The sequence below is a fragment of the Arabidopsis lyrata genome (genome assembly GCF_000004255.2).
Source record: "Arabidopsis lyrata subsp. lyrata unplaced genomic scaffold ARALYscaffold_7, whole genome shotgun sequence".
NCBI classification, from domain to species: domain Eukaryota; kingdom Viridiplantae; phylum Streptophyta; class Magnoliopsida; order Brassicales; family Brassicaceae; genus Arabidopsis; species Arabidopsis lyrata.
The window spans coordinates 2,195,533-2,223,186 of NW_003302549.1; the positions used below are offsets into that span (position 1 = coordinate 2,195,533).

General features: G+C 34.9%; 9 protein-coding genes and 1 long non-coding RNA gene across 12 annotated transcripts; 3 read left to right on the forward strand and 7 right to left on the reverse strand.

The window, feature by feature from the left end:
- Window positions 1-3: 3 nt before the first annotated feature.
- LOC9303129 (rhodanese-like domain-containing protein 15, chloroplastic) lies at window positions 4-1,179 on the reverse strand. 2 transcript variants are annotated; one of them, XM_002869016.2, is made up of 5 exons: window positions 860-1,179; window positions 571-770; window positions 406-476; window positions 256-309; window positions 4-179 (listed from the first exon to the last, which is right to left on the reverse strand). In XM_002869016.2, exons 1-5 carry the CDS (start codon window positions 1,009-1,011, stop codon window positions 105-107), a joined length of 552 nt encoding a protein of 183 aa, XP_002869062.1. In that variant the 5' UTR covers window positions 1,012-1,179; the 3' UTR covers window positions 4-104. The 2 variants fall into 2 exon arrangements, with proteins under 2 accessions (XP_002869062.1, XP_020874958.1); XM_021019299.1 differs by having other exon boundaries at window positions 252-309; window positions 860-1,140.
- A 206-nt stretch (window positions 1,180-1,385) lies between these two features.
- Window positions 1,386-3,694, forward strand: LOC9305134 (thiol-disulfide oxidoreductase LTO1). The gene is made up of 7 exons (XM_021019297.1): window positions 1,386-1,540; window positions 1,615-1,900; window positions 2,334-2,590; window positions 2,700-2,812; window positions 2,964-3,111; window positions 3,194-3,331; window positions 3,405-3,694. The coding sequence occupies exons 1-7, from the start codon at window positions 1,442-1,444 to the stop codon at window positions 3,492-3,494; spliced, it is 1,131 nt and encodes a 376-aa protein (XP_020874956.1). The 5' UTR covers window positions 1,386-1,441; the 3' UTR covers window positions 3,495-3,694.
- A 427-nt stretch (window positions 3,695-4,121) lies between these two features.
- Window positions 4,122-5,686, forward strand: LOC9303130 (ganglioside-induced differentiation-associated protein 2). Its single transcript, XM_021019298.1, has 3 exons — window positions 4,122-4,629; window positions 4,730-4,994; window positions 5,095-5,686. Exons 1-3 carry the CDS (start codon window positions 4,506-4,508, stop codon window positions 5,312-5,314), a joined length of 609 nt encoding a protein of 202 aa, XP_020874957.1. The 5' UTR covers window positions 4,122-4,505; the 3' UTR covers window positions 5,315-5,686.
- A 166-nt stretch (window positions 5,687-5,852) lies between these two features.
- Window positions 5,853-10,280, reverse strand: LOC9303131 (ATP-dependent DNA helicase Q-like 3). 2 transcript variants are annotated; one of them, XM_021019294.1, is made up of 19 exons: window positions 9,912-10,280; window positions 9,698-9,805; window positions 9,574-9,581; window positions 9,397-9,480; window positions 8,988-9,128; window positions 8,852-8,886; window positions 8,689-8,772; window positions 8,523-8,611; window positions 8,227-8,379; window positions 8,051-8,147; window positions 7,921-7,924; window positions 7,685-7,834; window positions 7,523-7,594; window positions 7,389-7,454; window positions 7,177-7,304; window positions 7,004-7,098; window positions 6,782-6,900; window positions 6,577-6,686; window positions 5,853-6,476 (listed from the first exon to the last, which is right to left on the reverse strand). In XM_021019294.1, the coding sequence occupies exons 1-19, from the start codon at window positions 10,060-10,062 to the stop codon at window positions 6,029-6,031; spliced, it is 2,142 nt and encodes a 713-aa protein (XP_020874953.1). In that variant the 5' UTR covers window positions 10,063-10,280; the 3' UTR covers window positions 5,853-6,028. The 2 variants fall into 2 exon arrangements, with proteins under 2 accessions (XP_020874953.1, XP_020874954.1); XM_021019295.1 differs by lacking the exon at window positions 9,574-9,581 and having other exon boundaries at window positions 9,912-10,279.
- Window positions 10,281-10,416: 136 nt separating this feature from the next.
- Window positions 10,417-11,771, reverse strand: LOC9305135 (F-box protein At4g35733). Its single transcript, XM_002869018.2, has one exon. The coding sequence runs from the start codon at window positions 11,567-11,569 to the stop codon at window positions 10,490-10,492; it is 1,080 nt and encodes a 359-aa protein (XP_002869064.1). The 5' UTR covers window positions 11,570-11,771; the 3' UTR covers window positions 10,417-10,489.
- Window positions 11,772-12,495: 724 nt separating this feature from the next.
- Window positions 12,496-15,009, reverse strand: LOC9305136. The gene is made up of 7 exons (XM_021019393.1): window positions 14,811-15,009; window positions 14,379-14,511; window positions 14,188-14,291; window positions 13,891-14,062; window positions 13,643-13,783; window positions 13,459-13,550; window positions 12,496-13,371 (listed from the first exon to the last, which is right to left on the reverse strand). Exons 1-7 carry the CDS (start codon window positions 14,900-14,902, stop codon window positions 12,708-12,710), a joined length of 1,398 nt encoding a protein of 465 aa, XP_020875052.1. The 5' UTR covers window positions 14,903-15,009; the 3' UTR covers window positions 12,496-12,707.
- Window positions 15,010-15,395: 386 nt separating this feature from the next.
- Window positions 15,396-15,862, forward strand: LOC9305137. Its single transcript, XM_002867013.2, has 2 exons — window positions 15,396-15,552; window positions 15,636-15,862. Exons 1-2 carry the CDS (start codon window positions 15,495-15,497, stop codon window positions 15,818-15,820), a joined length of 243 nt encoding a protein of 80 aa, XP_002867059.2. The 5' UTR covers window positions 15,396-15,494; the 3' UTR covers window positions 15,821-15,862.
- Window positions 15,863-16,503: 641 nt separating this feature from the next.
- LOC9303132 lies at window positions 16,504-18,397 on the reverse strand. Its single transcript, XM_021019394.1, has one exon. The coding sequence runs from the start codon at window positions 17,726-17,728 to the stop codon at window positions 16,751-16,753; it is 978 nt and encodes a 325-aa protein (XP_020875053.1). The 5' UTR covers window positions 17,729-18,397; the 3' UTR covers window positions 16,504-16,750.
- An 839-nt stretch (window positions 18,398-19,236) lies between these two features.
- Window positions 19,237-20,675, reverse strand: LOC9305138. The gene has a single exon (XM_002869021.2). The coding sequence runs from the start codon at window positions 20,249-20,251 to the stop codon at window positions 19,409-19,411; it is 843 nt and encodes a 280-aa protein (XP_002869067.1). The 5' UTR covers window positions 20,252-20,675; the 3' UTR covers window positions 19,237-19,408.
- A 5,373-nt stretch (window positions 20,676-26,048) lies between these two features.
- On the reverse strand, window positions 26,049-27,145 carry LOC110226095. The gene is made up of 3 exons (XR_002330216.1): window positions 27,036-27,145; window positions 26,364-26,697; window positions 26,049-26,243 (listed from the first exon to the last, which is right to left on the reverse strand). It is a non-coding gene; the product is annotated as an uncharacterized LOC110226095 (long non-coding RNA).
- Between the last annotated feature and the right edge of the window lie 509 nt (window positions 27,146-27,654).

A 27,654-nucleotide genomic window follows, 5' to 3' on the forward strand; every position in this document is an offset into this window, starting at 1 on the left:
AAGTAATCATATGAACTGGTCGTAAACGACACATAAACACTTGCATTGAGGACATCTACATAATTTATTGATAATTACAGGAGGTGATACGGTCATGTTTGTTTTCACTCTTCTACCGGCAGCTCATTCTCTGTCCAAGCGACGTATCCTCCAGCAATGTCTGTGATCGCTGTGAAGCCCTGTATATGTGGTAGCATTAAACCCGATTGTCCTAAACCAGATAACCGCTATATAAATTGAAGTGATATCACTTACAGCAGTGAGTAGATCAGTTGAGGCCATGAATGACATTTGACCGCTCTCACAACCCTGCAAAAGTAGTTAGTTGTGCGCCTCAAAGATTTTGTAAAACAGGGGATTGTTTTCATAGTGGTTTAGTCTCTGAATGTCAAAACTGAAACTTACGATGATGATTTCGTCGTGTTTCCTGAAGTGGGACGAGACCTGCCTTAGAAAACTAGGGTTCTTAACCATTCCTGCAATGTTTTTGGCATGGTGTTAGTTTAAAGTTTTTTTCATTTTTAACTCTTTCTCAAAAGAGAGCGGAACCTAAAGGTCGGTGATGAAAACCTGATCCGACTCTGTACATGTAAGGTACGTTGATGGCTCTAGTTGGATGTCCGATGCTGAATTCGTCTGGTGTCCTAACGTCGAGATACCGGTATCCTGCTTGAGCTAGCTCACGCGCCACTCTTACTGGTACTGACGTAGGAATTTTAACTGCCTCTGTTGAAACATTCCCTCTGCTTGTTGTTGTTGCTGCTTTCCTCCTTGAACAAGAAGTTATTACTCATATTGAATAGTTTATTCATAATCCAAAATCAGATAGAGAAAGAGATTCTGGTCGTTGGTTGCTCACCATCGGAAGTTTGAGTTTCGAAGATGAGCTACAATAACACCTCTTCGTGTTGGTAATTGGCACTTGAAAGATCCACATGTTTGTAGAGGTCGAGAAATAGCTGATGACCAGCTTCCAATTCTTGATGTTGTGTTAAAGGCAGTAGTTTCCATTTTCTTCTTCTTTTAGAATGCTTTGATGCTACTTCGATACTCTTCTCTAGCGTTTATATAATACATACAGACACAAAAGGTATGGGTGTCACGTCAGCAAGTTTTATGTCCGATTTTCGAGTCTCTATCATTTCTACGGATAAATTCAATTATGTACCAATGTCGACTCCAAAATGTATTCTATGCGTAGATGATAATGAATCATGATAAGTCCAACTCGGTGCCTCGTGAGTCGTGTTGAAGAGGATAACTTGCTGACTCGGACGGATAAGAAGACCGTAATAAGGCCCAATCTTGACTGACTAGTTATGGTTCCAAATTATCGTATTTGGGCCTAAAAGGCCCAATATTGAAACAAGTGGCTGAGATAGTGGAAGCGGAGGAGAGAAGATGAAGTTAACAATGGTGGAATAGCGATTCTTCGACGACGATGATGGCGAGGTTTGTTTCTGTGTCATCTTGTCAGTTTCATTTCGGCTTCCGCGAGGTTTCTCCTCCGTCGGTAACTTTTTATCGGAGACGATTCGAGGTAAATTCTAGTCATGTGTTTTCTTCAGTGATGGTAGTGTGATCGGTCATCTGAAGTCAGATGTTCTGAATTAGGTCTCTGATCGGAGATTTCCTTCGATTTCGATCAAATGTTCTTCATCTGACCCGGAAAATGGTGAGGATTCGGCGCCGTCGCTGTCTTCCTCCTCATCGTCGTCTACAAGTGAAGTATCTACTAGTGACAGTTCGACATACAACTGGTACACCGGAATCGGTGGTATTGGGATGTTAGACACTGCGTATTTGACTTACCTCAAGGTTACTGGCTCTGATGCGTTTTGCCCGATTGGTGGTGGCACTTGCGGAGATGTCCTGAACAGCGATTATGCTGTCGTTTTCGGTAATTATCCATCGCTTTATTGATTATAGCGTTTGATTTACGTAGTTCAGGTTTGGATTTTGCAATAGACGTTCGAGATTGTATGAATTTAGGCAGTCTTGAATCTATAGTTCCAGTAATTTTGTGTGTGTGTTTTGTATGTTTCCTTTGTAATGACTAAACCTGGAAATATTTGTGTAATTTAGTTGTCCTCTCTTTTATAGTAGGCATGATCATGTGATAATCTCTGTGAATCTCTTTGGTACTTCAATATGCATAGAACTGTTAAAGTTGAATAGCATGCTTCTCTCCACTCTATGTTTTGCAGTATGAAGTGCTTTTTCTTTGTTCTTTGTCCTATGCTCCGGTATTGAATGGAATTCACCAACATTGCATTGCAGGTATAATGAGTTTGAAAGAAAATTCAATGAAAATCCTTTTGACATTTTGCCAGGTGTTCCTCTCCCAGTGATTGGATTTGTTATGTATGGCTTAGTAACCGCTCTAAGCGCAGAGCTTGGGGAAGGGAATCTTCCTTTCGGAATCAGTAAGACCAATGGGCGTTTCGCGTTATTTGGGATCACGACTGCAATGGCATCTGCTAGTGCATATTTCCTGTATATCCTTAGCACAAAACTCTCAGGATCATCATGCCTGTATTGTCTGGTGTCTGCTTTCTTATCATTTAGTCTATTTTTCCTCTCTGTAAAGGTATCCCTTTATTTCCATTTCTTTTTCATTTCGTTTTTTTTTTTTTTTTTTTGACTCAAGATAACTTCTAAACTTCGGATTATGTTAATGTGCTCCATGCATGTGGTAGGATGTGAAGTTGCAAGAAATACAGCAAGTTGTTGGATTGCAGATATGCTTAGCAATCATAGTAGTTGCATCCTTGACTGCTTCTTACAGTACTGCTCAACCAATCCCTTCACGGTAATCTAAGTTCATAGTTTTCTTTGGGGAGTCCGATGGAAATTTTAGTCCTTTGTAACTAACCAGTGAACCAATAGCTACCGAAAGATGAACGAGTCTTATCAGGTGGTCACTTTTTAATCCCGATCGTTTTTTGTTTCACTCCTTCCAGCTCTGGTGACATTGAACTGCCATATTTTAGAACAGAGATCAGTTCAACATCGAGCCCTTATGCTATTGCTTTAGCGAAACATCTAAACTCCATTGGAGCTAAAATGTATGGGGCATTCTGGTGTTCTCACTGCTTAGAGCAAAAAGAGGTAGTTAGTTCATTCATCATCGGTTTGCCAGGAATCAGTTTCATGGGTTTATTATATTCATGTAAGTTCCCTCCATCTATAGATGTTTGGAAGAGAAGCGGCAAAACAATTAAACTACGTGGAATGTTTTCCTGATGGATATAAGAAAGGAACTAAGATACTCAAGGCATGTGCAGATGCTGGGATCGAAGGATTCCCAACATGGATAATAAATGATCAGGTGAGTAAATACTCAGAATCCCTTGTACATTTCATCACATGTCAGTTCCTATTTCACCTCTTTTATAATTTAGGTCTTAAGCGGAGAAATAGAACTTGCTGAACTAGCAGAGATGTCTGGATTCAGCCTTGATCAGGCAAATGCGGCCAATCAACTTCAGTAAATATTGTATTGTTGCAGAAAATATTAAGGTGAATCCTTAAATGTTCTTTGCTTGATCCGTAAATATAGGGTATTCCATAGTAATGCAAGTGATTAAAGTACTTATTGTTGCCATAGGAGGTCATTACTTCATGTATATCTCTTAGCCTACTACACCTGAGCATCACTATTTTATCATTGAAAGATTCATAGGTTCCAATTTCCAAAACATGTTAGGTTTACTATTAATTCGAGAATCTGCAGTATGGTGTGAAAGTATAAGAGTCACACTTGTATGTATTTTGTATATGATATATGCGTGTAGAGATAGCATAGATGGGAAACGTAGAGAATTAGTATATGTTTATGAGCCCTCCAAGATTTGGTGCTCATTTGAATACCTTTCTATGCATGTGCCTCCTGGGTATTTTTCTATTGTCATAATGATCCAGAAATATCGCCTCTATTATCCGTTTGATATGCACTAGATAAAGTTTTTTAAGATTCAATTGGATATGAACATCGAGATCTTTTATAATCCTTTTTAATTATTATTATAAGGTAAGATTAGTTTTGCTCAACACCAGATGATCCAAAATAACGATTATCTTATCCATACATACATGAATCATGTGATGAGACGTAACGCTTAAGAGTTAAGAGCGTGGGCGGGAAAAGAGTCAAAAAAGGCAGTAGCCGTTAGATGTAGCAAAAACGGATGGACCAGATTAGTTTGCTTAACAACGAAAGATGGAAAGAGAGGGCAAAAAGGGTAATAGTTATTGGAATGTAGGACCCACAAAGAGGTGAGGACTGAGGAAGATGATGTTAAAAAGGAAGATGCTATAGAATATTCGTAAGAGCCCGTCGTTTCTCCCATTACCCTCCAATTAATACACTAGTATTTTCCTTTTTTGTCTTTCCCTTTTTAAAATGATTATCATCGTCTTCACTCGCCTCATTTGTTGTTCCCTTCTTCTTCTTCTATAATTCAACTGTGAATTTCACCGTCGAAACAAGAGATAGAGAAACGATGAGTTCTCAGATTTCGGAGATCGAACAAGAGCAGCTTATCGAGAAGCTTGAGATCTTCAAGATCCATGGCAGAGACAAACGTGGCCGTAAGATCCTTCGTATTATCGGCAAATTCTTCCCAGGTACTTATATAACAATCGGATCTGCTTTTTTTTTTTTTTCTATATTGAGTTGGAATCTAATTTGAGTTTTTTTTTTTTTTTTTTTTTTTTCTGAAATCAGCTCGATTTCTGTCACTGGATGTGTTAAAGAAGTATCTAGAGGAGAAGATCTTTCCTCGATTAGGTAGAAAACCATTCGCCGTACTTTACGTCCACACCGGTGTACAGAGGAGCGAGAATTTCCCCGGAATCTCAGCTCTTAGAGCGATCTACGACGCGATTCCTGTCAACGTCAGAGACAATCTCCAGGAGGTTTACTTTCTGCATCCAGGTCTTCAATCACGTCTCTTCCTCGCCACTTGCGGCCGATTTCTCTTCTCCGGCGGGTGAGTAACTAACCGCCGCGTTTTTTTTTTTTAATTTTCTGGTCAACGACTTTTCTTAAACGTTGATTAATTTAATTGGTGTGGTGATTGGCTACGGTAGGTTGTACGGGAAGCTGAGGTACATAAGCAGAGTTGATTATCTGTGGGAACATGTGAGGAGGAACGAGATAGAGATGCCGGAGTTTGTGTACGATCACGATGATGATTTGGAGTATCGTCCGATGATGGATTACGGTCAAGAGAGCGACCACGCTAGGGTTTTCGCCGGAGCCACCGTGGATTCATCAGTCTCAAGTTTCTCCATGAGGTGTATCTCATAGCGTAAAAGGCTAAAACTCCACCACCCACTACAGAATGATATCGGATCGTATCTTATAAACCATATAATCATATAATATACGATTAATAATATATGAAAAAGATTGCAAATACAGTAGGTGTGCTTTTTGAAACGTGAGCGTTTTTTATGGAAAAAAAAAGAAAGCAGTTGGCGTTTGGATAAGGGAAAGGAGGAGAATCTTTAGATTTTTTCTTAAATATTTTTTTTTGTCTTAATTAGTTTTTTTAATCATAAGATTTGTAGATTTTTTTTTCTTTAGTGGTGGTGGACCTGGTGGTTGTGAGTTTAGTCTGGAAAATGTATATGGGAAATGTCATATGTGAATATAATAATAAGTCCTTTTGTAAGATGATTAAGGGGAACATTATAAAAGGAAAAAAAAAGCTATGTTAAATTTACAGCTGCAAATATCAAGTTCTATCCCTCAAATTAGAGTGACTTGTCGGTTTAATATATAAAATTTAGTGTTTGGGATTTAAACCACTTTCACACAAAAATTAATTTGGTTTTTACATCGGTTTAACTTGTTTACCATCAGTAAGTCTATTCAATCAGGTGGAACACTAAGTATTGTGTATGTTACGACTTTAACAGACAAATGGGCCAATGCTAAAGCTAAACTACAAAAGAAATTGGAAAAAAAAACGTTTTTGGCTAGTAAACAATATCATGAGGGGGTTAACAGCTACATTTTTTATTGAAGCTTCATTATCTTTGACGGTTTCTTGTCATCAAATCCTTCAGAAGATTTATCTATCGATCTGTTTTGTTTCATCTTTCTCCGGTTAACAAACTCTGAGAATGATGGAACTTGTGGAAGCCTTATAGGCGAAAGGATCGGACTCACCACTAGCTCCTGTGTCGGTTCATCCACCCATGACTCGACCGTGTTAGTGTTACCATCATTTTCTTCTTCTGTGTTCTCTGCTGGTTCAGTCACCAGCAACGGCTCTTCTAATGGCTCTTGTTCTCTAGCCAAACTAACCACTGAGCTAAGTCGGGTCATTAGCTCATCTCTGCTTGCAGTTCCTAGCCATCTCACAGTACTCGCTATCTGAGAGTAGTAAAACGTTTTTCCTGCTTTGCTATATTTTCTATAGCACTCATTTTCAAGAAACTCAGATCCTTTCTGGGAATCAATCCTGCAAAATATTAATTTTGGGTTCCAATCAATGATATAAGAGAGAGACCCATAACCTTCGTAAACTAAAGTAGACTTATGAAGATGTTAGAGATTTTTACTCCTCTACACTGGCGAGCAGCTGAAGTACTCGTGTCAACGCATCCAAGAGTCTCTGCTTGCTCGAATCCCTTAGTGCTTCAGATATTGCATTCTTCTCGGACTTTTTGACCTGCAAACAGTTCGAATACGTTTTGCTAAGTTAAACTGGAAGAATGATTTTAACTTTTTGTTTCTAAAGAAGATAAAGTGAATTTGTTACCAAACCTGTTTGTTCCTTTCATAGTACTTTTCCTCAGCTTGCTCCAGTAAAACCAATTTCTCGTCTAGTCCCAACTTTTTCGATAGTTTAGGTCCTGCTAGGCTCTTGGCAGCCTCAGTGGCATCTGGGTGTAGATGATTCAACGTGTGAGTTAGAGATAAAGCTACTAGAAGTTTATTCAAAAAGATTGGACATGCATGCAAGTAAAAATCAGTAAAGTGAGTTACCATCTGAATCTGATATTTCCTCATCGGAATTGCTTCCATCTTCATTACGATTCCAGAACTCAGAGTATTGTCCCTCATTGGTCTTATTGTTCGAGCTTGCAAAAGAATGAGCATGGAGTTCAGTTAGACTCTGTATACCTCACTGCACATTTAGATGCGGTTAAAAGCAAAACCTGGTGATGAAAATTCGAGAAGAATTGTGTCTTCGGGAGGCAGTGGTCATGAGCTCCTCCAAGCAATGAGCAACTTGATTTGGATACTTACATGCATCACACGTTTTTTTGCAGTGCTGCACAGGAAACTGTTTGCAACAAGAAAGTCCGCAGCTTACTTTGATAGAAAAATAAAGGATTTGATACATGAATCAGTAAAATACAAATCACACCTCTTCACCAAAGCTCTCAAGAATCTTTTTTCTTCGGCATCCAGAACCTTCGCAGTACGTCACAATCTAAATACATGCAGAAATAAGTTTAAACTAAAATACACAGAGGCTAGAAGAAAGAAGAAAGCATTTACCTGTTCAAAGTCAGATGTAGGCTTCTTAGAGGATGGGGATTTCTTATTCTCCGAATTCCGTAGAAGATATTCCTAGCAAAAAGTTGGTAGAGTAAGTTATAGAACTTACACGTAGAATGAAAGTAGTGAAGCCAAGACTTGTCATAACCAGATTAAGGTTACCATTTTCTTTCTGTCATCTACACCATAGTATAATACACTTCTTGAAGGTAATTGATCCCGACCTGCTCTACCAGACTCTTGATAGAAAGATTCCATTGATTTTGGAATGTTAAAATGGCAAACCATTCTGACATCCTTCTTATCTATGCCCTAGAAAGTCAGTAGTCTCATCATGCTACAGTACATCAGAAGTAAAAAATTAAACAGATGCAACATCAGAGAGAATCTTCGTTTACCATTCTGTAGGAAAACCGTTAGAAGTTTACCACGTGCCCCATCGAGCTCCCAAACATAATAAGACGTAAAGATGATGATCATAATAAATCCAGGACCCAAATGCAAGGTAATTCACAGAGTTATTCATACCCGAAAGCCACAGTGGCAACAATAATTTGCTTCTTCGAGGACAGCCAATCATCTAAAACAGTACTCCTTAGTTTGCTATTGAGTCCTGCATGATAGGCTACAAATATATGGATGTAAATGTCAGCGCTTGTGGCTCAATATTGAAGCAGATAGAGGTAGATGGGACAGATTTTTACCTGAAGAAGAGATCCCAATACTGGAAAGATGAACAGACAAGTCATCACAGGTTGTACGCTCAAGGCAATAGATAATCGCACAAATATTTCCACATGACTTGAGCAAGTTTCCCAAATCAGTATAAGCATTATCCAAAAGATCTTTGTAACGAACTGCACCAACAAAAACTTATTTAGATGATAGGAAAGAAATCAAACAGTATTGAAAGATTTTCAAACAAAACAATATTTGGAACACCTCATAACAGTTTACAGAGAGAAAATATCATAACACAAACTAATAGCTCAAGGGAAACCTTCATAGAAGATATTTGGGCGATTGAAAGAAGACTTGAGGACCAAAGGATTCTGCAAATTCAATGAGTCGATAACATCCTTTTGTACCCTGCAAAGAATTGCTGTTAATAAAAAGATCTACAATTTTACACACGTTTTCCTTAATGCATTGAAATAGAAATTCACTTGGGAGCAGCAGTAGCAGTTAGAGCCAACACTGGAACATCTGCCAAAGAATCTCTCAAGGTTGAAAGTTGACGATAACTAGGTCTGTAATGTGACAAAACAAGTTAGACTTTTTAGTAAGCGCCCATGGACAAGAATACTGACACAATCACCAATTATGAACCTGAAGTCGTGGCCCCATGATGAGATGCAATGTGCCTGAAATATCAAATAAACACTCAAGAAAATTAAAGCCAACATTCACGTTAAACACCTTAAGCTTTCCTGGTTACTCTAGTATAGGCATTACAAGGCCTTACCTCGTCTATAGCTATAAGATTTAGCAAACCTCTGGAATGGAGTTTTCTCAGCTTCAACATAAATCCTTTAGTTGCGATCAATTCTGGAGTAACATACAGCAATCTTACAGAGGGTTTTCCAGAATCAAGGTCTTCATGGATCTAAAATCAAAGTCAAGAACCACATCCAGGGAGATTAAACAATATAACAAAAACAAAAATTGATAACTGGGCTCATCAAATAATCAACATAAAACACTTAAGTGAAACAATCATCCAAGTGATTTATCAATGTTATAGCAAAGCAAATGGCATGAATTTAGAATTTTAAGAAAAGGAATTGGTGAAAGAGATAAGATAATAGACAAAGCATAGAGTCAGGTCGCATATATAGTCACACAGACCAAGAAACACACTATAGTCAAATCACCTTGTTCTTAACATGCGTAGCTTGGGTAGATGAGAGATACTCAGCAGCAATACCTTTCTCCTTCAGCGCCATTACTTGATTTTCCTAAGTAGAAACAAAAAAACGCTTCTTCAAAAACCATTAACAAAAAAAACTTAAAAGAGAAGAACACAAAAAGAAAAGAACAATGGCACTTACCATCAAAGCTGAGAAGTTAAAAAAAAAACACGAGAGCATGAGAGTGGAAACAAAGCACATCGTTAGAGAGACCAATAAAAACAGAGATTCTCCATTAATGAATCAGAAAAAAAAAATAGATTACCAATCAAAGGAGACACAACAAGGACGATTCCAGGTTTAGCTAATGCAGGTATCTGATAACAAATCGATTTTCCTCCTCCCGTAGGCATCAAGCAAAAGCAATCCCTTCCTAATCTCATCAAACACACATACAGAAGCGAAGAGAATTCAAAAACAATCAAATTCCAATATTCTCCGGAGTATAAGAGAAAAACTCGTATGAGTTACCACTTTACCAGAGACAACAGCTTGAATAGCCTCCAATTGCTTCCCTCTGAAATCTGCGTGACCGAAATGCCATCTCAAAAGCTTCACCAATGCTTCTTTTCCGGCAACCTTCTTATCGGAGCTATGCACATTCTGCACCGGCAACGGCGATTTATTCATATCTCTAGTCACCTATTCAACGTCTCGACGAAACTAACAAATTTGTAGAGACGATATTTTGATTCTGGGGAAATTTCAAAGAATTTGTCGACGCTTCCTCAAGACGCCGCGGAAAGTGAAGAAGAATTGGGAAAACAACAAACGACGCCGTTTGACGATAACCAAACCAAATAATCTCAACCTAACCATAATTTAGTTAACCGGTCAATAATAAATGAGTTTTGTCACAATACAAACTCTAAAAAAGTCTCAAAGAGTATGCAAATTTCACTTGTTCTTTTTGCAATTTCAGTTTACTCAAATTAAAGTAAGTAACAAACAAAATCATAAAATATGAAAGGAAAAAAAAATAAAAGTAACAAGCAAATTTAAAACCTTGAATACAATTTTTACTCTAATGGACACAAGAGAAATGAAAAAAACATGATCAAACTAAAGGAGGAATAAGCATCTGAAAACAACTCTGAAAAGAAGAATCAACCATCTTAGTGATACTACCATCACCAAGCTTGAACACTTTAACATTGTTTCGCTCTTCCTCGTCAGTAAAATAGATCGAATTCTCCAAACATCCATAATACTCTCTAGCCAAGACAGTGAAGCAACTATCTGTAGCCATCACAAAAGCCTTATCCCCCAAAGACTTAACCTCAACATATTCAACCAATTCCTCGTCCATCTTATAAACCTTAAAACCAACGGTTATATCGATATCAACTCGCTTTAGGCGAAATTTCCTACAAAATCGATGAACAATGCATAGATCTCCGCAATACTCCACAAACCTCTTGTCTTTGCAAGTATCAATGTCATAGTAGTCCAGTGGAGTTGAAGGTCCGTATTGAAATATTTCAAACTCAGATAAACTAATCCACCAAACTGCGCCTTTTAAGTCTAAGGCATACATATAACCTTTGTGAAATACAATATCCGAGAAAAGTTTAACTTCTTCATCCATGACTCTTGCCCACTGATTATCACTTTCGTTACTATTGCACCACCAGATTTTCTTGTAGTAATCAACTACGAAAACCAAGTCCTCTAATAGAACAACTCTAGCGAAATTAAACGATGTTCTTGTCGAATTATATAAGTATTCCACGTCGTAAGATTGATGCATCTCTGTAACCGTGAACTCCAAGAGATCTAGGGTTTGGCCGGAAGATTTTATCGAGAAACGAGAGAGAGGAGAAAGGAGTTGCTTTTGAGAGGAGACATAGACATCTTGAATTTTGATAAGCCATCCTTTGTCCGGATATGACGAGAGAACCACACGATAGAAAGCTGCGGGAGAAAGTGAACACGTTTTACCGGTACTGTAAGGAGAAAGAAGGCGTCTACGGTTGCGTTTGAGGTGGTCGAGAAAACTCTTGTTGGTCGCAACCGCAGAACGGCAGGTTTTGCAGATGCTACGGAACCGGAGAAGCTCGACTTTGGAGAAGAGACCGTTGGCTATATGATCGAGGAGGTCTCCGGGTAAATCAGACCACACGATCACTTCACTCATCTCTCTTTGTTTGTTGAGATTCAAATAATCTGAAAAATCTATGGACAAATCGAAATAAGGTATGTATATATTTATAGTCTAAAATCTTACATGAAAAATCAATCTCTTGGTCAACAATAATATATTATTACCTTTTATATAGGAGAGCTTTGTTTACTTTTATTTTATTTTTTCATTGAATGCTTAACTAATTTATATTGATTCCCTATTACAATTAATTTTCACTTCTTGACTTGACTAATAAGTCTAATATTAGTTTCTTGGTGGAAATTTTTATTTATTGTTTAGTCCAAATTTATATATAGACCAAAAAAGTGTCAAGAAGTGAGTGAAAAAATTATTTAATGTTAAGATGCACCTTTTGAAGTTTATAATTTATTTTCCTTCTTAAGAAAAGTCAATTTTATACTATGTTCGGCCAATTTTTTGGTTAATAAATTATATATGACATTAAAACAAATAAAAGATTTTGCCACAAGCCCACAATGAGTGCCTCGACCCACTTTGCCAAATCCTCTTCCATCTTATAAACCTTTAAACCAATGGTTCTCTCGATATAAGCTTCCTTTGCAGGAAGTTGATGAATAATGCATAGATCTCCACAATACTCCACGAGTCTCTTGTCTTTGCAACTATCATATTCGTAGTAGTCCATTGGAGTTGAAGGTGTGAATTCAACGAGCCTGAGCTGTGATAAACCAATCCACCAAATTGCACCAGTTAAATCTAAGGCATAGAGTTGTCCCCTGGGAAGTATAATAATGTCCTTGAAATCTTCATCTTGGTTTCTGATTTTTGTCCAAATTCTACTTTCTTCTCCACTCTTGCAGCACCATTAAATTAGATAAGCATTCCCTAGTATTAGTTTACAAAGATTAATAGAAATTGATTCCAATTACAGTTTTGCATGGAATCTATACTTTGGATTTCTGAAAAGCCAGTTTCCAATTCAGATTTCCTGGACCGGTTTAACTATAGTTTCAGACAAGATCACAACAAAACCGAACCGTTATATAGTAAGTATAACAAAAAAAATGCATCTTTCTACTTCTTCTTCATACAAAAAACTAAACATGATAATTGCATTATCCCGTACGTGATTTCTTTCTATATATAGCAGTAGTGAAAGTTATTGGCTTCAGATCAATGGCCCTTTACTGTGTCTGATTGCTTCAAAACGTGCGGCCAAAATGTCATAGTCAGGCAGTTTTGGGTGAACATGGTGACCGCTTGAGTCCCGTCTGGACTCACCGGACTGAGGAGCCTGAGGAGGTTCTCGGTTTGGCGGGAGAGAAGAAACACGACCATGTGATGGTTCTTCTGGCTCTGTCTCTTCCTCGTAGTAGTCTGACTCATCAAACTTGATCTCAGAAGTTGCAGGAGGAGGAACTGATCGAGAGTTGTAGCTGTGTCTCCTCCTCATTGTTTCCTTTGCTTCTGCTTTGGTCTTGGTGTAGTCTCCCTCGTAGTCAGATTCATTAATACCCGGATTGTTGTAGCTGTGTCTTATACCCATTCCTCTGTTTTCTGCACTAGGTTTTGCGTAATAGGAACTTGTTTCGGAGTCTCGTGATTCTCTTCTTGAACCTAGATGATGATGATAATGATCCATGTACTGTGAATCCTTCTGGTTTGTTGAATGATCAGAAGATACAGAGAATTCCTTGGTGCTGTCTCTTCTGGTAGCTAATAAGGAGGCTACTTGTGCTGCTGCAACTGCCTGTTTGGCTAATTCAGTAGCTGCTTCCGCTGCTGACTCGGTGTCATGATAATGCGTGTTGATGCTCATGCTACTAGTCGATCTGATGAGGAAAACAACAAAAATACTTCATTGTTTCAGACCCCTTATTTGGACATTGTTGAAGCAAAAGATTGGAATGCATACATACCTGGGCACTGCTTTGGTAGGATCAAAAGGCTCGTTGATAGCTTCACGATTAACTGGTAAGCTTGAAGCGCTAACAAACTTACATGGCCCGTCCTGTTCGCACAAGAAGAACACAGCTTTTAGATTCTGATTTTGATATTAAAAAAAAAAAAAGAGGAGGCTGAAAGGGAGATTAAGAGACATACTATGCTTTCTTCTTGAGGTTTGAGAAGTTCTTGCTCCGTCTCTGTAGTATCCCAATCAACCTGGAATTCCTTTGCAATTTCCTTCATGATTTTGAGTTTGCATTCTCCACCGGGATTTCTAACCGAAAGCTTATCAATCAACTATAAACGCACAAGAAAGAAGAAAACAAGTTCAAGATTTCATATGGCATCTAAACGAATCACGGGTCGAGTTAAACTAATCAGAAACATATGAATGATTTAGTTACCATTCGGTTTACGCCGCAGCTAGGACGCAAATCAGTAGCAGCAGAGACAAAATCTTTCCCATACTTCTTCTCAAAGATGTCTCGAAGATCTCCAAGCTCAGGAATCTCAGAGCATCTAGGCGCAGCAAAAATCAAACTAGCAATACCTTCCTTAAGATCCACAGGACATTGCCTAAAAGTAAAAGTACTTTTGCTTAGTGATGAACCAAAATTTTACTTTTCCACATACATATATAAGAACCAAAATTGAAGCAAAGTAAAGAGACAAATGAAAACTGATAGTAGATATGAACATACTTTTGCTTAGTGATGATAGTGAGACGAGCAACAATAAGTTCACAGAAAAGCTCAATGATTTCGTTTGCTGCCTGAATGTTCTGTTCCCTTATCACATGCTCAACCTGAAATATGTCAAAAAGCAAAATGTTCATTGAACTGAAAATTGCAGGGAAAAAAACTCTAAAAAGTGAAGCAGGAAAGTGAAATACTCTGATTCGAGCGGTGGCATCTTGACCAGATTGAAGAAGAACAGCGATGTCACGCCTCATTTGCTTCACCACAACTAATCTCTTGTTCCTTAGAAGCTTTATCCGAGCCACAGCCATCTTCGCTGCCGTTTTGCTTTTTGCCGATTAAAAAAACAGGCTTTGATCAGATGCTTAATCTTAGAAAAGTCCAGATCGGAAATCTCTCAAACGCAGATCAAAATTCTTGTTTTTCTCTATTGAATTAAAAAAACTGAGAATACCCAGATCGATTCTCGAGATAAAAAGCATCAACACACTAAAAAAAACCTAACTTTTTCCAACTTCCCCAAATCAAACACGGAAAAAACATTCAAGACCAACTTTTTCTTCGCAGTGAAGCAGATTGAGTGAATTTAAGAATCTAAGAAGCATCAAATCATTAAAATTGAGTACCATTTAGAGGAGTTAAAACCACGACGGAAGAGAGAAAGACTGAACTTCATGAGCTTCTTGGTCTGCGCAGAAGCTACTTCGGCCGCCGTCATTTTCTTGGTCTCTGACACAGAAGCAGGAGATGAAGCTGGCGAAGAAGAAGAAGAAGGCTAGTGTGTGTGAGTGTGAATGTAACGGTCCGCTGAAATTAGGAAAGTAACGCTCTTTTTAGAGGTCCCACAAGAACACACCGACTTATGATGATGATAGCTGGACTTGGACCATGTCAAAATATAGCCGTTGTGTCTTAGACACGTTGCCAAACCCCAACGAGCATCCTAAGTCACCGTGGCCTGTTGATTGATTATATAATGGGCTTGGGTGGGTTTTGTTAATGGGCTTCTTTTGAGTCAGAACATATTTTACTTTTATCAATACGGTCTGATCATCTTTAATTAATAGATAATCTTAGGTGACAATTGTCAATTTGATTGTCGACCTTAATAGAAGATTTGATCTTATCTTATCTCATTCTCAATTTCGTTACTTTTTCACCACAAATCAAAATTTTGATATTAATTTTCCTTAATTAGCACACTTTCTCTATTCTATAAAAACGTTATACAACATTGTCTATCTCACATCGTTTTCTTCACCAACTCTTTCTAAGTCCACAAAGTTATCGAGAAAAAACAGAGTCTTTCTATGATGATGGGAAAATTTTCGTCTAAGTCTGCTTTCATCATCCTTTTAGCTTTTACTGGTAAATTTAATGTTTTTGTACTATAATATGATTATAAAGAATTGAATTGTGTTACTAATGTTTATTACACTTATGTGTTGTAGTGATGATATTCGTGACAGTTCAGATTGCTGAGGCGAAACGTCTCTTACCTGAAGAAACTTCTCTCCATCCTGAAGCTTCACTAACGGTTAAGCAAAATGGGTTTGGTTTTTGTACGCCACCATGCAAAGAATTATGTTTTGGTACAGGCTGTTATTGCGTTTGTCCTCCACCTATAAAAACATGAATTATAATCGCAAGTAATAAAAAGTACTACTAGTGTTTAATATGGTTTTCTATTTAAGTGAGAATTGTGTTAATCAAGCTAGGAAAATAAATTTTTGGAAGTACCGCCACTCCCATTTTTAGGCTTTTAGCCACTGAATTCCATTTTCAATGGTTTATTGTTCCAAAAGAAAGTGAGAGATTTATCGACTAATTTTCAAGAAAAATGAGAAAATAAAATGTTAAGTTTGGTCATTAATTTAACATAAGAAATTATTTAAAGGACAAAAATATTCCTGTCATTATCAATTCTAAGAAGGTATGTCAAAGTCTACCAACAATAATCATGACATTTTTGTAATCAATGGATGATTTTGTTTGTTTAATTTATGTAAATTTTGGATGACATTTTAATATGACGACTTTTGCCTCTTTAATATTAGCCCGTTTCTTTTTGGTTTTTCATTTTGAGAAGATTGTGACATTTGATTAATTATTTACTTCAACGTTTAATATTAGCCCTTTTTTTTGGTTTTTCATTTTGAGAAGATTGTGACATTTGATTAATTATTTACTTCAACGTTATGCTATAGCTAAATTGCTTTTTTTTAACGGAAAAACTAATACTAATCAGTAATTATCCTATTCTAAACATTAAAGTTATGCTTTTGCATTCGTCTTTCTCTCTTTAAATTTATCGTTCTATGTGGTAAAATAATAGATATTTATAAGTACATAAAACTTTACAAGAGTTGTTCACACCTGAACGATGTACACACTTACAACAAACACACATCCTCTAAAACATGGACGCATGTTTAAACTCTCTCTCACAACATACAAGAACAAACAAATAAACCAAACCAAGATTTTAAACCCAATCGACTTGGTCAAGTGCAACTAATTTATTTCCAAATCCAGACCAAGAAATTCGAATCTGATCCATTTTGAATTAAGTGGAGAGGATGTTAAGAAGAGAGACTCTAGCTTGTATCATTACCTTGAACAATCCTTCAAGTCCCTCTTCAAGCTCTTCCATGGCTGCCTCTACACCTTCGGATCTAACCAATGTACATTGAACCTTCTCAGATACTTCTTCACTAATCTTTTTCTCCTCTTCTTGATCTTCCCTCGTCGTCATCACAACAAGCTTCCCAAGCTCAGATTCCATAGCTTCAAGCACGAGACAAGAAAATCCCGTCTCATGATCTCTTTTCTCCTGGTGATGATGATCCATTCCTTTCTTCACAAGCTTCATAACAATCCCCCAACCTTTGCGGTGGTGATGATTCTTAGTCTTTAACCCTTTCGGCGAAGACAAGAAGGAGAAGACCGAGCGTAAGACGAAACAAGTCATTACACTCGTCTCTTGCATCACTCTAACCAGAGCACTCATCTCTTGATCATCACCATCACACCAAACACTCTCTAAAGACGCATCTGTCTCTTTCGACATTACCATATACTTCTTGATCTCCTGCTTGATCTCTTTCCTAGACGCCACATAAGCGTCAACGTCACTCTCGAGGCTAAACTCACCTCCTTTCTTGCTCCTTCTCAAAGCAGACTGAAGCTCGACAACAATCTTCTTGATCCTCGACGCTGCGTCCTTAGCTCCTCCACAAACCTCTAAGTATTTCAGTGATACTTCAAGAAGCTCTTCCATCAAGCCGTCACCGTTAAGAAGAGCTTGTTGAGTTTCAGAAGAAGACTTGAAGAGATCTTCACTTAAACATCTGTAAAGCTCGGTGAGACCAGAGAGACCGTCACGGACCATCGTCCTCGAGTCTAACGAAGAAGACCCCAAAGCTCTAACCTTGGAGACCACTTCTTGAATCCTCCTAACACTCGGATGAGACCGAACCGGTAAGCTAACACATCTAGCTTTGTATGCTTTGTGGAGTCTCGGAGACAATGAGGACATATACATCTCAAGAAATGATAATGAAAATGGGTTACTCGAGTTATGCTTTGTTCGGTCCTTTAACTCTAAGGTTTATATAAATACACATAATGACATAAATGTCAATGAGTAGGGCCTAGCTTAGCTAAGACGTGAAGACCATGTGAAGTGAGTGTGGGTACTTCACTAAGGAAGAACAGAACACGTAAGGCTCAATAAATGCTATGTCGTTTGATTATTGATTTAAATCGTTGTCGAAGTTCGATGTTTCAGTTTCGGTTACTATAACCGAAACCTTTTTCACACCTCTTTTCATGCACCAAAGCCACCGTCCATTTACAAATCTTTAATATTTAATTATTTTTAGTCTCGTTGGATTTTGTTTCTTTTGAAGGTTACAAATACAATGCTCAATTTTTTTTTGGTGGGTACCTCGATTGAATTTAATTTCAAGATCTTTGGAAGATTTTGTTACATTGTTTATGTAAGAAATATGAGATATATATACATGTATGCACGGATGATGTGGTCCCACGTAAAAGACGATCGATGCCTCCCTTGAATAACACCGTCACACGTCAGCAATTATGTTACCATGAATTTAGGAGTGACCATCAGATTTTCCATTTATCAGGTTTCGATCACCTTTTGGTTCGAGTTTGGGATCTTTTCGCTTTAAGGATTAATATATACGGATCGTTGAAAATAAAGTGTCAATCGAGACCAAAAGTAATGGCACTTTTGATACAATGGTTGACAAGAGAAAATGACTTTAATTTTCAAAATGTAAATTTGTGGAAGTGACTAATTAAAATTTTATAACTATTTATTTATTAATATAAAATCTATGACTTATATTTTGATGGAAATATCTATACCGACAATATGATGGAAATATACCTACGGTAAAGGTATTCGAAAGTGTAGCCGTTATTAAGGATTTTCGTAAAATCTCGGTATAGAGATTAATAGTGCAATTGGATACAAAAAATAACAATGGAGAATGAGCTTCTTAATTAAACCAACTGAAATAAAAATATATTTGGCTATTTTTCTAAATCTTATTTTAAATCCATCTTACACTGTAAGTGACATTTCTTCACAATTAATGGAAAAGAAAATATAACAGAACTATTTACGTTTTTGTTTAAAATAAGTTGCTTAATATGTTCGTTATTTCATATATACATAGACTTATAAATTTCAGTACATCAGATTTCGAACCTACAATTTTAATAAATATCTACTTTTACATCCATCTTCATATGATTAGCTACTAATATCAGCATGTTTGACATTCATGCTTGATATTAGTATAATACTAGCATGCATAAAATTCAGCAGCGATAATTGTCTACACGTTCTAGGTCAGTGACTCAGTGAGTTTACACTGAGAAGTCAACTCTCCTCTCCTTTTACATAATAAATCAAGAAATGAATGTAGAGTTTCAATACATCGGTTCGAGTTTATGAAACTTTCTAACTAATTATGTCATTTTAAATTTTGAGTCTTAGATGGTTTCATAACATTTATGGGTATATAACTGCAATGGTGAATCTATTTTACACATTTTCTCTACATATATCAGTTTAGTAATTAGCGTCCAAAATCTTTTATATATATGCTTCTATATAATATGCATTCCTCCGGCAAATTCTCTAAAATCGAATGCTCACGAAGGTTACATTGCATATATTAACTTCTTCCTAATGAGAGATTATGTTGAGAACCGAGGCTCGTGTTCTTATCAACCTTCGAAACAACCCTTCTAGATTTCTCTCGAACCCACTAATGCTCATCTCAACCTCCTCAAGCTCCTTTTGTAGATCATCGAGAGAGGAAATTTCTCCGCAAATCGCGGAATCTAATGTCTCCAACTCGTTCTTGGTTGCCTCATGATTATCCTTCTTCTTCTTTAGCACCGAAGCCAACTTGCTCTTTATGTTACTTTTTGGTCTGGACAAGAATTCCAAGAACGACTTCAATACGACGACACTTACGGATATCACTCCTCTCATCGCATCTATAACCGCCACAAGATGTTCATCTTCATGATCATTATCACATGAACGAGACCCTCCATTGATTTTCTTTAAGGATCCTAGAAGCTTCTTAGCTTCTTTTCTCATGTTCTTCCTAAATCCGACATAGCTCGAGACAGCGACATCGAGTTTATCTCCTCCTCCTCCGGCTACTTTCTTTCTTCTAACACATGACTGAACACCACGAACATGCTCGTGAGTATCCACCATTAGATCCCTTGAGACGCTGCATATATCCATCAGCCTCAACGAACCATCAAGCATTTCCTCCATGAACTCCGACCCACCAGAGGACATAACCTGTTGCGTTGAACCCATTTTCAGAAAATCCTCCATACAATTGTAGAGCTCCTCCAAACCAGCCAAGCCCATCAAGATCGACTCGGATGAACCTGTGGTGATTGTTTTAATCTTATTAAGAGCATCTTCGAGCCCACTCGTGCTTGGATGCGACCTAGAAGGTAAACTTATAGATCTTAATTGTTTCTTAATAATCATATTCGCCATCTTTTGTGTTTTTTGTTATAAGGTGTTTTGAGGGTTTTTGTTCTTTCTCCTTTGATCGATCTTCTTTATTCAACTTGCCCTACACATGCGCTTATATATATAGCAATGGGTTTTGAAACGTCATCAACCAACAAAACTTCAACAATAATTGATGTTTTAAATTTCATTGGTCCGATTATTACTGACAAATCTGTGGCTCTCTGAGCTGTCAGATTATTATATTGGTCAAATTATTTGGCCACGAAGAGAAAGGTTGATGAGTCATAATCTCTGTTGCCTACGGATTCGCCACATTATCAATTGACCTTTCACGTTCATGAAGTCGTTTTGGTAGGTTATGAGATCCAGATCTTTTTCCTACCATAACATGTAGTTTGCTGGTTACGGTTCCTCAGGAATAAAAAGAGATATTCTTCCATAAAAACGAAAACTATAACATTGCCTCCTACGTGGCGTCTCGCGTTACGACACGTGGAAGAGAGGCACGGATTTTGATTAGATTTGCTTGTCAGTTGTCACTGCTGATCTATATATAACAATATTTGAGAAGTGTTTTTGCTGACGTGTCGGACTCTCGGCTCTTGTTGAGTCCTTGATTTTACGTAATTACTTAATTACCCTTAATAAAATCTAATTAATTTTGGAAAAATTAAATTAAATTTCGGAATTAACCAGGAAAAAATAATTTTGGAAACAATAAACATGATAATTAACCAAAAAAAAAAAAAGGAACAACGAAGTACCAGTTAGGAAGCTTTAATCGAATTCATCGTGTTCTTCGTCGTGTGAATATAATTCTTCTAAACGAAGGCAAAATTTGAAATCCTAACATAAACCATATATTCATAGCAATAACAGAGATCTAATAATTTAGTGATAGAATTTCACATGTTGATCTGTCGAAGCAGAATAGTCAAGCGTCTCATAGTATCTTGCCCATGTTATGTCTTTAAGACGTCAATACTATCTTGCACCCTATAATTCTAACCAATGAAAAGAACAAATATTTATTACCTTGAATACAGAGTTGACGAAGAAACCTTGGATAAAAACTCGACGAAGAAACTTGTAAGTGTTAATGTATGATGAAGCTTCCATGAACGTGAATTCGTGATCATAATGAAGAAACGTGTGAATGGAGACGGTTGATGGGTTTGTTTTTTTTTTTTTTCTTTTTTACCTTTTGTGTAAACAGATCCGTTTCATAATTTATCGGAAAAGGAATTATACCAAAAAAAAAAAATCGGAAAAGGAAAATATTTATTATAATATTGATATATTTAAGATGATAATGTCAAATATCCGAAAATTATTAATCGGAGCATTAATATAAACATAAAAAATTACTATTCTAACCTTACTCAAATTAATAAGATTTAGATATCCGAAATTAATCATAAACGGCTATTAATTGTTAAACTAATTAAAATAAAAATCAAACGTACCGGAATAGATGAAATTTTTTGGTATGATCGTCGTGTTCGTCGTCGTTTCAATCTAAATATTTGAAAAAAAAACGAACAAAAAAAATAATATGTAGATCAATGAAAGAGAACCCACCAATTTAGAAACGGTTATCACGCCATCGTATTGTTCGTCGGATGATTATAAGTCTCTAATCCGGAGATTGACTTGAACTAGCATAAAATCGTAAATAGAAGGTAGAAGACCACCTATTAATCGGTTGTAACCTTGTGCAAACTCGATTAATTTTGACGAATGAAATGTTGGTGTGGTGTAAAAACTTTCTTGGGGAGACTCGAAGATGAGAGAGCTGAAGTCAGAGATAGGCAGAGAGGTTTACGTGTGAATTAAGGTATGGAGTGCTAACGTGAACATGAACGTGAACGGCGGTGATTTTTGCACATAATAGCAATTAGATCGAGTTTTGGAAAAAAATATGGATCAGCGTGACATGACGCATATGGATACCATGCATGTCTATCTATTGTAAATCAAAAATTATATTATTGTTCCGCCTTATTTTTGAAACAAAAAGGAATTTTCCCTTAAATTTTAATATATTTTATAAGATAGTATCAATATAGTAGTAAATCTAAAATAGTTGTTATTATTCCATACTTTCGAGACAACAAGTGGACAGGAGTGTAATGTCATCAAAAGTCAAATCAAACACTGTGAGGAATATAATAGACAACGTTGGCTTCTTTCGCAGCTGCTCAACGTTGTCTCTCCCGATGGTCCCAACACTCTCTTCTTCTTTTTTTGTCAACATTCAAACGTTGTTTAAAATAAATAAAAATGTTTAACCTTAATCATCTTTCTAGATCTTTCAATGCCTAAAACTTCAACTTAATCAGTCAGCAATCCGTCACGTTAATGATTTTGAAAGGAAGACTTTTGTTTTGTTTCGGTTAGTTTTGTTTGTTTAGTATTTTAATCACAAGATAACTCTAATTTCCCATTAGAGTTGTGTTAATTGTGTTGATTATGATTTGGCGTTCCAATTCTGATATTATTTTTATGTTGTAAATCTTAAACTGTTACGTTATTGTTCTATCTTCCTATGTGAGAAAAAGTAAAATGTTTTAAAATTTTGACATGGATAATAATATAATTGTAAATCTATAATAATTATATTATCATTTTATTTATATTTTTCAAAAAGAAATATATTTATCTTAATAGATTTAATAAGATAATGTCAAATATAGTTATAAATCTAAAAGAGTTATGTTATTATTCCATCCTTTTATGAGAAAAAAGCAGATATTCTCTTAAACTTTTAAATTAACGTGGATAATAATAAAGAAATGATAATTTTACTAATATGATAATGATTCGGTTTTAATCTTACCAAAAAACAAATAATGATTCTGTTTTAAAAATATATAAATTTTCTTTATTTAGTTGTAGATATTGTCATATAAGAAATTCTTAGATCCTCCACTGCCTTAATCTATACTATTAATTGGGAAGCATTTTGTGAACTACAACATTGTGAGGGTAGTTTAAGACTAACTAAATGAATTTTTACATGGGTAATTTAGTAAATAAACAACTACTACAACTAAATAAATATATTTGATTCGGATCCTTCATTAATTTTTTGCAAAAACAAATAACAAGATTAAATGATCCAATATATTCCGAGATTTGCTTCGTCAATATTTTTGGTATGATTTGTCTACAAAAACAAATATTTTTGGTATGATTTGTCTACAAAAACAAAAAAGGAAGCAACATTAAATATTAAATAATAACTGAATATTCAGAATCAATATATTTATTTCAATATAAATCGAAATATTTTGTATTTTTCAATTTATTAGAGATAAAACAAAAAAATCTATATTATTAATTGGGAAGCATTTTGTGAACTACAACATTGTGAGGGTAGTTTAAGACTAACTAAATGAATTTTTACATGGGTAATTTAGTAAATAAACAACTACTACAACTAAATAAATATATTTGATTCGGATCCTTCATTAATTTTTTGCAAAAACAAATAACGAGATTAAATGATCCAATATATTCCGAGATTTGCTTCGTCAATATTTTTGGTATGATTTGTCTACAAAAACAAATATTTTTGGTATGATTTGTCTACAAAAACAAAAAAGGAAGCAACATTAAATATTAAATAATAACTGAATATTCAGAATCAATATATTTATTTCAATATAAATCGAAATATTTTGTATTTTTCAATTTATTAGAGATAAAACAAAAAAAATCTATATTATTAATTGGGAAGCATTTTGTGAACTACAACATTGTGAGGGTAGTTTAAGACTAACTAAATGAATTTTTACATGGGTAATTTAGTAAATAAACAACTACTACAACTAAATAAATATATTTGATTCGGATCTTTCATTAATTTTTTGCAAAAACAAATAACGAGATTAAATGATCCAATATATTCCGAGATTTGCTTCGTCAATATTTTTGGTATGATTTGTCTACAAAAACAAATATTTTTGGTATGATTTTTCTACAAAAACAAAAAAGGAAGCAACATTAAATATTAAATAATAACTGAATATTCAGAATCAATATATTTATTTCAAATATAAATCAAAATATTTTGTATTTTTCAATTTATTAGAGATAAAACAAAAAAATTCAACATAAATCGAATGTCATTAATTGAAAAATACAAAATATAACAAATTAAGTACATAGCCAAAAAAATATGCCACATACATTCCATCCAATATTTTGTTTTTGTCAAATCGTAATATGTAAACATTAATAGTATAGATGTAAACGTTAAATTATTAGCAACTAAACTAAATTAATAATAGAAATAATATGTTTTTAAATAAAATTAAATATTTGCGGGTTGGTAAATACTAAAATTATAAAATTTAATCAACGATATTATCAATTTTGCAACGAGAAATATTTATCAACGATGTTACCAATCTATAAAAGTTTATGATATTAATAGTGTAGATTTATACTATTAATTGGGAAGCATTGGATAAAATATAACCTTATAAAAGGTAAATAATTACAAAGAATACCCTTGATATTTTTAAATTTGAAGAAGGAAAATTAATAAACCGAAACGGGTAATTGTGTATATTTAATTCGAAATTGCATATATGTAAACTAAATTATTTTCGTAAGATATTATTAGATACTTTCGAAAATGACAATCTAATCTAATAACAAATTATCATTTCGTTTCGATTTTTTAAAATTTCCTTAACAATACTATGCTAATTAATTCTGATTGGTACACATGGAAAAAAGATTTTTCAATTTTGATTTTCCAAATATGAAAAACATTTATTATATTTGTCGTATATAATCTAAACGAAATACTTCCATCCTTTAAAATACAGCTTATTCAAAAACTATTTTTTTGGATTCTAAATTTGTAAATATCTAAAAAATATTTCCAAGATAGATTAAAATATTTAACATTTAATGGTTTTTTAAACAATCAACAGAAAATCAACGCAAAATAATTGCCAAATTAAATCACATATAAGGAACATAACCAATTTTGTAGGATCTGTTTTCAATAAGATCTAATCTCATTTATTATATTTGCCTAATTTCAAAAGTATAAAATATTATATTCCTATCAAATGAAACATATTCTATTAATGATTCTATTAAATACGGTTACGCAAATATATTTTCATATTTACAAAAGTAAACCCTAAAAATGAGAGTTGTATCTGTAATAGTATATATAGTAAACTCGATAATCAACTTTCATAACACACAATCCTTCAAATCTTAACTTCATTAATTTCTTCTTTTTTTTGGTCAAAAAAATGGCTGCAAATCTTCCTATCACGAAACTTGCTAACGTGAAACCTTTTCAAAACAATCGTTCACTCATAGACTCAACACATTCAATTCACACGAGAGACAATGAAAATGATTCTTGCTACTGTTTCTGTAAGTATTTTTAACTTTCTAACTTCAAACCTTTCATATTTAAAAAGGATTATTGTTTTGCTTACTACAATTGTGAATTTTGTAGGCTACTTTGATTCATGCTACTATAAATAAACAACAGATGAACAAGCTGCAAAGGTTTATCAACTCTGGAGAGTGGAGATTTATTAAAAATTTACTCTCTCAAAATCTAAGGGAAAGTACAGAGCTACCAAACATGGTTGCAAAATGTCCCTCATGAACACTACTATTATCACTCGGTGTTCTTCTCTTTCAGATGATGTTTTCTTCGATTTGTAAACTATCAAGATATTTTGAATGAATCACGATTGAATGCGAATATCTTTATAGGTGTTTTTATGTTTAGTTATAGCTTTATCTTGCATATAATTTTTTTTCCTTATATCTTTATCTTGCAGGATCTTCATCGTTGTTATGATATACTACTTTTGATTAAACATACAAAGACTAATATGAATAAACAACAGTATAAAAGTCACATGAGGCACTAACCTTTTACATATATATTTCTGGATATCTCCAATGAGGCAATGACTATATAACTCTTCCCTTCTCCATATTTTTATGTTAATAGAATCGAATGCTTCACATTAGAACATTGAATATTGTTATTAACATGTTAAACTTTTTAAAGTAACTCAATAACAGTAAGTAAAGCTGCAAATCTGAGAAACAAAAGCGTAAGAATTGAGATTTCACCAACCTTTTACATATATATTTTCTTATAGCTACACTGACAAAATCATAGAGCTTCTCCCATAGTCTCATTGTCTGTATCGCAAATCATCCTTCACATTAAATCGTTAATACACAGGCAAGGATGATTTTGTTTTAAAATACAAGATCAAAACAATGTGCCATATATAAAGTAACGTATCTTAAGCTCAATAAAACCAGGGAACTCTGCAAACATAATCAACAAAATTTTAAAAATTAAGAATCTTACTAACCTTTGATACATATATTTATGAATAGCTATAATGACAATATCTCATTGTCTCCTCCATTGTCTGAAATTACTTGCTAATCATCCTTCACTAGAATACACAACCAAAAAAAATTAAAAATTCAAAACACAGTATACACATATACTCAATTTATTGCTTTCAAACTATAAAAAGCTACGGATACTCGAGATTAACTGTATACAGAGCTACTCTATACAACGATTCAAAACCACTGTAAATCAAATTCGTATACAAACCTTAAAAAAAATCTATCAAAAACTAATTTTAAATCAGCCTTAAGAGATCCGGCTTCTTGAAAATCCTTGGCGATTCTATACTATTAAAACAAAAAATTTCAAAGATTGGAAATTGAATCTGACATATACAAAAGCTGTACAAGTATAAATTTGATTTGATAAATAGATTACCTCTTCGTAGAATTCACGAATTGAAACCCACCAGAGGTATAATAGGAGACGATGATGTTCCTATGAGATTATCGTATATGATTCTGGAGATCGATCGATGGTCTTCGTTATTTTTACTAAAATTCCTTTTCTCTTTTTTTGGTAATAAGACAACAAATTGTTCACAGCAAATATCTGTCCAAATACACTAATATCCCGTATTACGGTAAATACATAAAAACAAATGGAATACTAAATGGCTCCACGAGATTTACAATTGGGCCTAAAACAATATTTTAAAAGCCCATTCAATCTAGATCGGAAAAAATATTTGGGCCATTAATTAACATATTGGCATTAAAGAATATTAATACATAATACTCGACCATTATCTACGGGTAACAAAATTATAATATCCTTTACCCGTCTTTAGGTCAAGCGTACCTTTTTTCGAAATAAGTACGAGTCGGGTAACAGATCGAATACATGGAATGAGTATACAATGCCCAACCCTATTATACTATACAAAAATACAAATACGAACAAAACCCCGCATGAATCTTCAACCTTATCCTTCCAAAACCCAACTATTTTTTATACAAACTATACCCAAATACATATTTTATCGACCATTTGATTT

What these genes read in the sequence shown, in the direction of transcription:
- LOC9303129 (XM_002869016.2), bottom strand. Translation starts at nt 1,011, where the DNA reads ATGGAAACTACTGCCTTTAACACAACATCAAGAATTGGAAGCTGGTCA. An exon ending in AACACGACGAAATCATCATC is followed by an intron (nt 310 to 405) that starts GTAAGTTTCAGT and finishes CTACTTTTGCAG; the next exon opens with GGTTGTGAGAGCGGTCAAAT. An exon ending in CAACTGATCTACTCACTGCT is followed by an intron (nt 180 to 255) that starts GTAAGTGATATC and finishes CCACATATACAG; the next exon opens with GGCTTCACAGCGATCACAGA.
- LOC9305134 (XM_021019297.1), top strand. Translation starts at nt 1,442, where the DNA reads ATGATGGCGAGGTTTGTTTCTGTGTCATCTTGTCAGTTTCATTTCGGC. An exon ending in CGATTATGCTGTCGTTTTCG is followed by an intron (nt 1,901 to 2,333) that starts GTAATTATCCAT and finishes ACATTTTGCCAG; the next exon opens with GTGTTCCTCTCCCAGTGATT. An exon ending in ACTGCTTAGAGCAAAAAGAG is followed by an intron (nt 3,112 to 3,193) that starts GTAGTTAGTTCA and finishes CTCCATCTATAG; the next exon opens with ATGTTTGGAAGAGAAGCGGC.
- LOC9303130 (XM_021019298.1), top strand. Translation starts at nt 4,506, where the DNA reads ATGAGTTCTCAGATTTCGGAGATCGAACAAGAGCAGCTTATCGAGAAG. An exon ending in TATCGGCAAATTCTTCCCAG is followed by an intron (nt 4,630 to 4,729) that starts GTACTTATATAA and finishes TTCTGAAATCAG; the next exon opens with CTCGATTTCTGTCACTGGAT. An exon ending in CGATTTCTCTTCTCCGGCGG is followed by an intron (nt 4,995 to 5,094) that starts GTGAGTAACTAA and finishes TGGCTACGGTAG; the next exon opens with GTTGTACGGGAAGCTGAGGT.
- LOC9303131 (XM_021019294.1), bottom strand. Translation starts at nt 10,062, where the DNA reads ATGAATAAATCGCCGTTGCCGGTGCAGAATGTGCATAGCTCCGATAAG. An exon ending in CTACATCTGACTTTGAACAG is followed by an intron (nt 7,455 to 7,522) that starts GTAAATGCTTTC and finishes GCATGTATTTAG; the next exon opens with ATTGTGACGTACTGCGAAGG. An exon ending in ACTATGAAAGGAACAAACAG is followed by an intron (nt 6,687 to 6,781) that starts GTTTGGTAACAA and finishes AACTGTTTGCAG; the next exon opens with GTCAAAAAGTCCGAGAAGAA.
- LOC9305135 (XM_002869018.2), bottom strand. Translation starts at nt 11,569, where the DNA reads ATGAGTGAAGTGATCGTGTGGTCTGATTTACCCGGAGACCTCCTCGAT.
- LOC9305136 (XM_021019393.1), bottom strand. Translation starts at nt 14,902, where the DNA reads ATGACGGCGGCCGAAGTAGCTTCTGCGCAGACCAAGAAGCTCATGAAG. An exon ending in ATGCCACCGCTCGAATCAGA is followed by an intron (nt 14,292 to 14,378) that starts GTATTTCACTTT and finishes GACATATTTCAG; the next exon opens with GTTGAGCATGTGATAAGGGA. An exon ending in CCTACCAAAGCAGTGCCCAG is followed by an intron (nt 13,372 to 13,458) that starts GTATGTATGCAT and finishes TTTCCTCATCAG; the next exon opens with ATCGACTAGTAGCATGAGCA.
- LOC9305137 (XM_002867013.2), top strand. Translation starts at nt 15,495, where the DNA reads ATGATGATGGGAAAATTTTCGTCTAAGTCTGCTTTCATCATCCTTTTA. An exon ending in CATCCTTTTAGCTTTTACTG is followed by an intron (nt 15,553 to 15,635) that starts GTAAATTTAATG and finishes TATGTGTTGTAG; the next exon opens with TGATGATATTCGTGACAGTT.
- LOC9303132 (XM_021019394.1), bottom strand. Translation starts at nt 17,728, where the DNA reads ATGTATATGTCCTCATTGTCTCCGAGACTCCACAAAGCATACAAAGCT.
- LOC9305138 (XM_002869021.2), bottom strand. Translation starts at nt 20,251, where the DNA reads ATGGCGAATATGATTATTAAGAAACAATTAAGATCTATAAGTTTACCT.